Source organism: Ochlerotatus camptorhynchus, unplaced genomic scaffold, assembly GCF_037179485.1.
Source record: "Ochlerotatus camptorhynchus isolate MF236.1 unplaced genomic scaffold, CSIRO-AGI_Acam_v1.1 ptg000142l, whole genome shotgun sequence".
Lineage (NCBI taxonomy): Eukaryota > Metazoa > Arthropoda > Insecta > Diptera > Culicidae > Ochlerotatus > Ochlerotatus camptorhynchus.
The window spans coordinates 536,470-548,718 of NW_027040632.1; the positions used below are offsets into that span (position 1 = coordinate 536,470).

At 40.2% G+C, this 12,249-nt stretch overlaps 1 protein-coding gene across 1 annotated transcript in view; it reads right to left on the reverse strand.

Moving 5' to 3' along the window:
- The window catches only part of Nt5b (5' nucleotidase B), a 92,455-nt gene extending 80,725 nt beyond the window's left edge, over positions 1-11,730 (reverse strand). Inside the window, exons 1-2 of the mRNA XM_065221458.1 lie at positions 11,383-11,730; positions 4,244-4,520 (exon numbers count right to left, since the gene is read on the reverse strand). Coding sequence (XP_065077530.1) covers positions 4,244-4,353 — 110 coding nt within the window. The 5' untranslated portion in view covers positions 4,354-4,520; positions 11,383-11,730. The remainder of the gene's footprint in view (positions 1-4,243; positions 4,521-11,382) is intronic.
- Between the last annotated feature and the right edge of the window lie 519 nt (positions 11,731-12,249).

The following is a 12,249-nucleotide window of genomic DNA, read 5'->3' on the forward strand; positions in this document are numbered from 1 at the left end:
TTTGGCCAATCCGCGAGTGTCCTTTTGGTGTTGTTGGAAGAAGAATACTCCCTGTAATTCCGCACCCGTTTCTCCCCAAAGGAAACACTAACAACAACAGAGTCCCCAAACAGTGTTGGAGTCGGCACGGATGCTCCACTGCCACCTCGCATCGAAGGAGGTAAGCCGCCGGCTATTCAACATTTTGTTCGTCGTCCAACGAGAGGTCTTCGCAGAGGAATGGAAGGCTTTATCGAGGGGAGAGTTTGTATCGAGGAAGTCCCCGTTGAGGTGGTTTCACCCGTTCGTCTGCAAGGATGGACTAATCAGATATCTGGAACCGGTTCTACGGTGGTAATAAGGCTCGGTTATTAATTGTTAGAGCTATTGGTAATATTTAGTTGAGTAGATGTGATTGGACATGTCGCTTGATATGGTTAACATAAATAACAAATTTAACCATTGAGAACCATAATCCTAAATATATGTAACCTGTTCTACGGTGGCCATATGGGTCCATGGTTTTCGTTTTCAGAGCCGATTGTTAATATTTCGTCGAATATATGTGATTTGATATGTCGCTTAATACGGTTATCAGAGAAATCAAATTTTACCTTGATGACCCATAATCCGGAATTCCCGAAAGCGGTTCTATGGTGATGAAATGGCTCTATGTTTTTCTTTTGAGTGTCCTTGGTCATATTTCTTCGAGTAGATGTGATTTGATATGTCACTTGATATGGTTATGAGAGATCTCAAATTTGATCCTATGGAACCATAATCTGGAATATCCGGAACCGGTTCGACGGTCACCATATGGCTCCGTGGCTGATTTTTTGAGTGTCCTCAGTCATATTTCGTCGAGTAGATGTGATTTGATATGTCGCTTGATATGGTTATGAGAGATATCAAATTTGACCATGTGGAACCATGATCCGGAATATCCGAAACCCGTTCTACGGTCACCATATGGCTCTATGGTTATAATTTTGAGATCCATTGGTCATATTTCATCGATTAGGTGTGATTTGATATGTCGCATGATATGGATGAATGCACGGTTTGTTTTCCCACTAATCTGTTTCCCTCTTGCTCGCACTCGTTCGATTTAAATGGTGCAATAGTGTGCGCCGATTAAACGTCAAAAAGCTCCATACCCATCATTTTCCAGGATGCTTTGGTGTTAGATTAAATTAGATTAGATGTAAACAAGCTTTCTGGACGGTCAAATCTGTGTTGATGGCGTCATCGAGCGAGCTAAGAGTTTCGAAAAATTGACGTTTGAATCTTTGTTTACAAAAGCAGATGCGATGATGCGAATATTAATCTTGTACACGCTCCTTCAATGTTACTCAAAAGTGAGTAAAAATCTACTCTCTTTCGGTAAAAGTGAAACTACTCTAAAGTGAGTAAACCTATAGGTACTCAATTTTGAGTAATGCTAGCATTTGTCAAAATCAGAGTAACTTGTACTCAGTTCTGTCTTCTTTCTTCTTCTTCGCATTTCAAGCTTATTGCATATCGCATATTAGCTTATTGCGTGCTCTCAACTTAGTGTTCTTGATGCACTTCCACAGTTATTAATTAAGAGCTTTCGATGCCTGTACCATTTTTGCATTGATATGATTGGTGTGGCAAGTCTAATCATACTTCTATGCCCAGGGAAGTCGAGAAATTTTCCAACCCGAAAAATTCCTAGACCGGACCGGGAATCGAACCCAGCCACCTCCAGCATGGTCTTGCTTTGTAGCTGCGCCTTTACCGACTGAGCTAAGGGAGGCCCCCAGGGGTACTCAGTTCTGATATGCGGTAAAACAGCATATCTTAGTAAATGTTACTTAGTTCTTGTAAAATTGGCAGTTTTTCAAAATGAGTTGAGTAATAAATTGTAATTGATATTGATAAATATGAAAAATCAAAACGATAGAACAAACAATTTTATTAAAAGATAAAAGAATCTGCATTTCAATTATTTCCACACGTCCGATGTATCATCCTACATCAAAATTTTCTATCCAGCTTTCCATGCTCGTTAATGGCGGCCTGTTTGTATGAATAAATGTATCCTTCACTGTGATTTTTGACACTATTTGGATGTTCGGATTTTGATCCCTCCCTTTCTCTCTCCCAGGAACAGAAGAAAATGGAACAACATACGCCCTCCAGTTAGTGTCAAAAAGCACAGTGAAGCATACATTTATTCATACAAACAGGCCGCCATTACCGAGCATGGAAAGCTGGATAGATAACCCTCTTTCCGCTTCAATGTTTTGAACCGGGTGTGTAAACATCCACATTTGGAGTATTTGAACGGTAAATCAGCATTGCTGGTATTGAAATAATGATCATGTTGATTATGGGATTTTACTTCTGCTACATATCCTTGAACAAATCTTCGACACACGGGAAGATGGCAGCCAAAACCTTCTAAAAGAATTCAATTAGGTGCTTTAATTTTCAAGTGCCTTATTCTCTTTCCTTTTCAACTTACGAAACGAACTCTAACCTGCAGCCACTTGATCCATTCCTTTCTCCTAAATTTTCAAACATGAATGGGAAATCGGAAGTTCAATCATCGACCAGATTTTTCACTTTGCACATTGAGTAAAATTGTTGCAGGATTACTCAAAAGTGAGTTAACATTGTTTTTAAATAAACAGAGTAGTAGTTACTCACTTTGCTAAACCAATGTTACTCGGATTTTTACATTTTGTACAAAAATACCAAACTGAGTAGAAGTTGCTCACTTTTGAGTAACATTGAGCGAGCGTGTAAGGTTGTTTGTTGGCGTACACTGCACGGCCAATCATACCAACTCAGCGACTGAGATTAATTGACTCAGAGAATTTTCATTCCATACGAAATTTACTCAGATTTGGAATAAACTGTAGTTACTCACAAGCTATGAGTAACTGAAGTTTGTTCTAAATCTGAGTAAATTTCGTATGGAAAGAAAATTCTCTGAGTCAATTAATCTCAGTCGCTGAGTTGGTATGATTGGCCGTGTATATTGAAAGGATCATCGCATCGAGTTATTTTTTTAGAGATGTGAACGAATTAAAGAATCCCGTTTAAGGAAGAGGGTGCTATTGCGCATTAATAAGCTTAAACAAGTTGTACCATAACTTATGAAAAACAAACCGTGTAACAAATCTTCGAGAAAAACTCTACCCTGCAATGAAACGTTAAAGTTCAACCAGCTGAAAACCGGAGGGGCCCACTTCTATCATTTACAACATCAGGCACCCTCTTGACCGTGAAACAAGAAACTTTTTCCTGCTCAGCTTGGTTACAACCACGGACAATCTAAGACAGCAGCAAAGTTGCAAAGAGTTGTAGTTTTTGTAATGTAAAAATATAAGCATGAAAGGTACGTTAACCAGAGATCCCTAGGGGCGACACACGGCGGGTTTGCTAATTAATTCGTGCCTTCTTTGTGTCAGTCTGGGGTTGTTGCTTAATTTCGTTATTTTTCTAGCTCGTCGTCTTCGTCGGAACGAGGATGAAAGTAATCACTCACTGATGCTAGCAGCAAAAGGGATGCGATGGTAAGCCGAGCATCACGGTTTTCAACTTTGTTTGACATAAATTAATGCGTTAAACGTAAACTCATCCGGAAACGGAGTTTGACCTCAAAGTTCTGGACAATGGCGAAAACCATCCACGAACGCGGAAGCGAATCTTTTGCTCTGCGTCCAATTAGGCAACGTAAATATCCGACATCCACTGCGGACCCGACCAAAATGGAGCAGGAAACAAAAAGGACCGAAAAACTTTTTTCATCAGCATCCATCCTCCTGGGGACTGTGAATTTACGATTGGCGCGTTTTTCTCATTCGCACTACCACCGGCAGGGGGTAAGGATGGTTGAAATCGTCGCATTCATCACCCTACTACAGGACGAGATAAACAGTTTGATCTTTTGATAAGTTTAAAGTTATAAGTGGAATATTAAAAATAAAATTAATAAACAATTTGATAAACTGGCAACCCTCGATCAAATGTCATAAGTCATCAGTTTCTAAAAAAAAATCAAGCGGAGAAATTCGTATGAAACGCCGACAGTTGATGAATAAAGTAAGAATCATCCAAGTATGCCTGCTACGCAGTAATTTCCCTAGCAAGGACATCAACTTCTAATATTTAATTCAAGTTCCATAACAAACAATCAATGATGAACATCTGTTACAGTGCCTTCGAACGAATCTCATTTTAGCCTTGAACATTCCTGCTAATCACGCTCTATATCAAATCTCAGACTCACCTGTGCTCTGCCTTGCGGTAGTACTTCTTCACCTGATGCGGATCGACCAACGGATTGCCGGCCGGATCCACGGCCAGCGGGGACGGAAGTTCCACACCGTCAAAGAACATCCTAGCGGTGGTGGTGATTGATGGCAAAGACTTATTGAAAGCGGATGGCCTCCTTCGAGTGATCCAGCCCGGTAGCGGCCCTGCTGCTGCTGCTGCTGCTACGGCTGCTGGACGACCAACGGCGAAAAAGGTTCGACGGCTCTCGGCGACGCTGATTGATGATGGTGCTGGAACCGGTGGAAGAAGGGATAGAAAAGTGTGGACGTGATTTAGGGACGAATTTTGATTTGAATAAATGGCGGTAAATGGAAGGTATTTTGCATCGGGCGAGTTACTTTGGATGTTTAACAAATTGATCATCATTTTTGAATGATAAGGACAGTTCATCATGTTTCATGTTTTGAGTCTCGTTTTGTTATAAGGTTACGCAAGGTTTAAACTTCTTTGAGATCCAATTTCAAGCACGAGGTTATTCTCAAGACAATTAATCGTGAACCTATCAAAAATATGCCTAATTACGTAAGGATTTTTTTTAAGCCCGAACCCCACCTCCTCAAAATCTTAGTAACTATAATATGGTAACTGAAAATTTATCGCAAGATTAACGGACTTCCCAAATGTTTTTAAAATTCCTCTTAAGATTAACGGACTTCCCTGAAGTTATGCAAATTTTTATGAAACTCTACGAATTTTCTGGCAGTTCTGCGAAATTCTCTAAAAGTCTACGGATTTTCCTGTAGATCTTCACGAAGATTCACGGTACTCCCAAAATTTCTTTAAATTTCCTCGCGAACTTCTCTAACACTCTGCATATTTTTCTGAAGTTCAACCGTTCTACGAACTTGCATGGGTTAAATGTCGGCTTCGTCAACACCTTAAGCTATTATCGTCAGGGTGATAAACAAAGCCCTAGAGAGCCCATTTTTCGCATGAGGATAGACAGTGTTTCAAAGCATCGATTGGACAAATTTGAACGCTCAAGGACTTTGCTTACCCCCCTGACGGTAATAGGTTAAGGTATTGATGCAGCCGTCATTTACCATATAAACTCTTCTTAAGTTCTGCAATTGCAAATGCAACGTAAAGATTTCAGAACATCGCTGAAGTTCCTCAAATTCCTCTGAAGATTCACGGCATTTCTGAAGTTTTGCAAATTTATCTGCAGTTCTGTGGTTTTCTCTACTGCTAAGATAGAGAAGTAGAGTTCTTCGATAAACTACATTTTCAGTTCGTCAACATAATTTTCATTACTTTGATTACAATTTTAAAAGGCAGTGCTATTGCTTGCATTTTAAATCCGACGCACCGGTTCTGGGTACTGCGTGTTAAAATTCCGAAAACTGCTCGGAAGTCCCAAGATCTGCAAATTCGGCTAATTTTTCTGAAGATCTTCGAACTCTTCTTAAGTTCTGTTAATTTTTCTGAAAATCCTCGAACTCTGCTGAAGTTCTATAAATTTCTCTAAAGATCTACGAATTTCCCTGAAGTTCTGCAAATTTTTGTAAAGATCAACGGACTTCCCTGCAGATCATCGATTTACTATGAAGTTGCCGGAAGTTCTTAAAATTTATCTGATAGTCTCCGGACTTTTTTGAATTTCTGCAAATTTATCTGATTATCTGTGCACTTCTGTAAAATTTTGCAAATCTATCGGAACATCTACAAAATTCCCTGAAGTTCTGCAATTTTTTCGGAAAATTTACGAACTTCCATGAATTCTGCAACAGGCTTATACTGCCCGGTGGGTAAGGTGAGGTCATTTGCCAAGTGACAATTATCAGCTCGGGTGAGATGACCCTTCTTACACATCAAATGGAGAGTCATCCGAAGTGACAGATGTCACTTCATCATCACTTCACTGTCTCCTCACATCACACGTGACGTATCACAGAATAGGCAAATTTCTTTTAAGGTCTGCTACTTTCTCTGAATATCTACGAACTTTCCTGAAGTTCTGCAAATTTCGGACGATCGACGAAACCACGAACTTCCCTGATGTTCTTGAACTTACGTTTCTTCAATTTTACCAGAAGCACCCATGTTTTTTAACGGACTTCCCAAAAGATTTACTAACTTCCCAGAAGTTTTATGAATTTACCACAAGTTCTACTTTTTTTTTTATTAAACTTGATTAAGGAGATTGTTTAGCCGACTGCCTAGTTCATCTCCAAACACAAGTTTTACAAATTTCCTACGAATATCCCAGAAGTTCTACAATCTTCCCAAAAGTTCTACCAACTTCCCAGAAATTCTACAAATTTTCTGAAAGTTCTACGATTTTCTCAATAGCGATCTACGATCTTTCAAGAATTTCAACAGTTTTCGGAGCACGAATAATCCAGAACTTCCTAGAAGAACTACAAATTTGCCCAGAAGCTTTACGAGCTTCCCAGAACTTTTACAAACCTCCCACAAAATCTACGCTATTTCCTGAAGATCTACCAACTTCCCAGAAGTTCTTTGAATTAAATCGATGAAGTTTTATAAATCTTCGAAGTTCCCAGAGCTCTACGAACTTCCAAGAATTTCTTAGATTTTTCCAGCAGTTACAGAAGTTTTACCAACTTCCCAGAAATTTTATGAATTTTCTGGCAGTTCTACGATTTTTCCAGTAGCTCTACGCTCTTCCAAAAATTAAAAAAAAAATCAGAGCAGTTCTATAAATATTCCAGAAATTCTACGAACTTCCAAGGAGAACAACAGAAGATCCCAGAAGATTTACGAACTTCTACAAACTTCCCACAAAATCTACGCCATTTCCTGAAGATCTACCAAGTTCTTCGAACAGCGGCGCCGATGGTAAACGTGGCTGCCTTTCACTCCAAAGGACCTGGGTTCAATCGCAGTCGGCGCCGCCAGCATTTTCTGAGGCATGAAATATCTGATCACGCCTTCCTTCGGGAGGGAAGTAAATCCGTTGGTTCCCGGTCGATGAGTTGCTGGATAGATAGGTAGGGTCCAAGAGTGGGAGCTCCCTAGCGCCGGTAGCATTGGTACTCAGTACGGAAAACAAAATCGACGGAAAACGAATCAAGGAAAACAAATCAAGGAAACAAAAAATCGAATCACCGAAGTTCCAAAAAGTTCTTAGATTTTCCCAGTAGCTCTACGAACATCAAAGAATTTCTTAGATTTTCCCAGCAGTTACAACATTTTCTTTTAAGATCCATACCACCTTCACAGCAGTTCTACCAACTTCCCAGAAATTCTACAAGTTTCCTGAATGTTCTACGATTTTCGCAGTAGCCCTACGATCTTCAAGGAACTTAAAAAAATATGCAATTTCAGTTCTACGAATAACCCAGAAGCTCTACGAATATTTTAGACATTCTACAGGCTTCCTGAAAGTTTTACGATTTTCCCAGTAGCCCTACGATCTTCAGAAAATTAAAAAAAAATTCTGAGCAGTTCTACGAGTAATCCAGAAGTTCTACGAATATTCCAGAAATTCTACGAACTTCCAAGAAGAACAACAAATTTCCCAGAATTTCTACGATCTTCCTAGAATTTATACAAACGTCCCACAAAATCTACACCATTTCCTGAAGATCCACCAACTTCCAAGAAGTTCTTCGAACAACAACGGAGTGATAAGCGTGACTGCCTCTCACTCCAAAGGGCCTGAGTTCAATTCCAGACGGCGCCACCGGGATTTTCTGAGGCATAAAATCCCGTTAGTGCCCGGTCCAAGAGTTGATATGGATCGGATTGGTAGGGTCCAGGTGTGGGAGCTGCCTCGCTGACGTCGGTAGCATTTGTACTCTGTATCAAGGGAAAATAAATCAAGGAGAAAAAAGGTTCTTCGAATAAAATCGAAAGAAGTTCTATGAATCTACGCAGTTCCCAGAAGTTCTTCGATTTACGCAGTAGCTCTACGAACATCCAATAATTTCTTAAATTTTCCCAGCAGTTACAAAATTTTCTGTTAAGATCTATACCAATTTCACTTTGAAACTACCGGAAGTTCTACGTTTTCTCCCAAAAGTTCTAGGATTTCCTCTGAAGATCTACGAACATTCAAGAATTTCCCAAGCGTTCTAAAATTGCCCAGAAATTGTACGAATTGGCCGAACTTCTAAGAATTTCTGTATCCCAAGCAGTTGCTAAATGTTATCATAAGTTCATCGAATCACTCAGAAATTTTACAAATTTCCAAGAAGTTCAACGAATTTCCAAGAATGTCTGCTAACTTCTACTAATTCTAGGAGCTACTCATTTACCAGTAGTTTTACGAATTACCCAAATCTAGATAGAGCTGGAATTAGGGCGTAACAGCTTTTGTAAACAATGGCTGCTCGCGTTGATTTCTAGGAATTCATGGCACGCCTACACAAACCAACATATCCATCGGGTAGGGGAAGTCTTTCCCCACTCGATGGAGATGTCGATTTGCCAGGGTGAGCCATGACTTTCGAGAAATCATCGAGAGAAGTCATTGTTTACAAAAGCTCTTACGCCCTAATTCCAGCTCTATCTAGAAATGTTCTACGACTATTTCAGAAACTTCACAACAAGCATCCAACAGTTTTGTCTTGTCCCTTCGCCTAGATGAGTCTCATCGTCGCCCACTGGTCACCATAGCCGGTCGAACTCCAGTCGAATCTAGAATCGCTCTACCGTTCATACTGGCGACCACATTCTGACGAGACAACGAAACTCCACCCCAAGCTCCTCCCCTGATCCTATACTTCGACAATGTACCCCTTTAGCTTCGGGTAACCCGGCAGTATTCGACCCAACTTCTACTAGACATCGGCTCCGTAAAGCTATCGCGATTGAGCCTTCTAAATAAACGAACTAAAAAAAGCATCCAATGAAATTTTCCCAGAAATTCTACGAATTTTCTGGTAGTTTTACGATTTTACCAGAAGCTTCACAAACATCAACAACAATCTTCCACAAACTTCCCATCAGTTTTAAAAAGTTCTGCCAATTTCCCAGAAGTTGTAAGATATCTCAGAAGGTCTATGAATAACCCAGAAGTTCTAAGGCTGTGTTAAATTTGGTGAATTTTTACTTAAATTTGACACTGACCAAATGGAACACAGCCTGAGAGCTTCTAAAAAGATCTATCAACTTATCGAAAGTTTTCGCAATTTACCAAAAGTTCAATTAATTTCCTTTAAGTTCTATGAATTTCCTACGATATTACCCGAAGCTCTTAACCTTTCAAGAATTTGTATGAACTTCCCAGAAGTTTTCCAGTTTTCCTATATGTTCTACGAGCTTTCAAGAGCTCTAGAAGTTATTCAATGTTCTACACAAATACGAATTTTCCTGGGAGTTCTAGGAACTCCCGAGAATTTCCTAGAAGTTCTATGAATTTACAGGGTGAACTTCCAAGAATGTCAACGAATTTCCTAGCAGTTCATAAATTATATGATAAGTTCTATGAATTTTCAATAGGTTCTACGAACTTCCCAGAAGTTTTACCACCTATCCAGAAGTTTTAGGAACTTCCCAGAAGTTCTACGAATATTTAAGCAATTCTTAAATTTTCTCAGAAGTTTAACGAACTTCCAAAAAGATCTACCAACTACCCAGAAGTTTTACGAATTTCCTAAAAGTTATTTGAATTTTTCAGAAGTTCTACAAAAGTCTCAGAAGCTTAACGATTTTCCTTATAATATATAAAAGTCCACACGTCTGATCGAAGTGTTTAAACTTTTGTTCAACACAGAGCGGTTTAAAGTGTTTTGCATTTCAATGCGATGTGAATTGCTTGTTCAGCACATCGAAAACAAGAGTTGTGACTTCATTCCATCAACCAGCCTTATACATGAGAACAACCGTGGCCCAGAGTGATATCGAATCCCCAAATCACACCCATTAAAAAAGAATTCTCAGCTAAGGGCGAATCTGACTGACCGATATGTGATCTAAACGGTGTTTCCACATCGGCTATAAACACATCGGCTTGGAATGGTTCCTTCAGTCTAGTATGTAGAAGTTTGCAAGGTAGTGGAACTGAATGGTGTTTAATGTTGCTTCTAACAACACTCACCACCAGAGGGCGAACCGCCTTCGATACATACATATAGCAATAATGGTGCTATTTATACGTTACTACTTAATGTCACAATTACTAAAAAGAACAAAATGTAGAAATCTTCTCACCGCTAGAAGCAAGGTTTGAAGAGAAATCGACGATTTTTCCAAAATCTCCATACCGCAAAACTGATTCATCCACCACTGGTGGGGCGACATCTGTCGGAATATTAATATTCTTCGTAAACCTTTGGAAAACTTACGGCACAATTGCAAATCCCTTCTTCCAATTGGTTAGATAAGCGACGCAAAGAAGTACAACCCTGAACAGCTTGCGGTAAATCCCCACGACCATTCAACTTATCCACACGCCACAGCAATGCATTTAGATAAGATAACCGCGCAAGCAACGACGACAGGCTTGATTTATCTCCTGTTTAACTACCATCTGCTATGTAGGGTAAGATGGGGGCAAGATGGGTCATCTACTTGATTAATTTATATTTTTGCTTGTCAACATCAACAGGTTCAATGTGGCCCTAATGCTGATTTGAATAAGCAAATTGGGGTTGCATTGAACCTCGTGCCCCACCTTACCCTATGCCTTTTCGACACATTCCAGGTGAATCATAAGGTAGTGTACTTACTCAACTTTGATTTTCAAAACGGATTACACCCTGCTGAAAAGTAATTTTGAAGTGGCGCTTAGCCCCGCAAAAATAAAACAAAGTACGTACGCTACTCTGTGCGCACTCTTTATGAATAATGAGTATTTTTGGACTTGACAGACAGTGGCGTGTGGATTGGGAATAATTTTTCATCTTCACACCCGACACCGGATCCAACGACACGGAGAAGGGTTGGCCATTAGCAGCCCACCAACGACGTGAATGGAAGATTAACGTTCCCATGATCGCTTTGTTCAAGTTCCAATCTACCGGTGCTAAAGGAAAATGTGTTTATTTAAAACAACCAGCGACCATGACACACACACGCATTGTGTGCTGTTGTTGTTTTGATGCAAACATCCGGAAAAATCGATTTCTTCTCTACCTCTCTCTCTCTCACGCTTCTATAATCAGAGATCCTAATCCCACTAACCTAATCGATGAAGAGGATGATTTTCCGCTGCCAGCAGCTGCGACCGGACCGGAGAAGTGCGAATGAATCGGATATGGTTGGATGAAGATGAACGATGGAGGCAAATCCTCGGAAGAACGCGAATCGTCTCGAAGCCGATGCGGTTCCCCGGGCACACGGCACAAATTATTCACTCTATTCTAAAACGCACCCGCGGAAGGAATTGGGGATTTCAAGTTTATTGCTTCACATTTGTCACTGGTAAGAACGTTTAACAAACGGAACTCTTTTCACACGCAACGTAAAACGTCGAGAAATAGACCGAAGTTTGAGGAGGCAAAATGTTTTCCGACTGGTCAAACGATATTCCGCGACGACGGTGATGATGGTGGAAAATTTCGGTTGTTGTTGTTTTCCGTGTGACTTCTGTCAAAAAATGCGACGAGATCGAAGAGAAAGAAGGAACGATATGGCTGTGTGTGTGCAATCAAACCGGGCTAGCACCAGCGTTATCGAGTTTTCTCTCTCGACGGCTCTCTCATTACGCGATTGAAGGCGAAGGGTGCTGTGTCGAAATGTGGACACTAGGAAATTTTTAATGGCGTGATAATTAACAATTAAGTAATTAGCGAGCTTTTTTTCCCTGTAGCTGATGGTATTTAATTGCTTTTAGGATGTGGAAATTTGGCTCTGATATTCTGCTAATTTTTACGATTATCCAAATTAGGACAGTCGCGTTACCATTAGCCGATAAAGTAAACAAAGGGAGAGCCGATTCAGCTGCCGTTGCATCCAAACACAATGCAATGCATGCAACTGTGTGTGTGTGTGTGTGAATGAGAGCATATGCATGCCCAGTAAGAATTGTCGGTCCGACGCGACACCGAT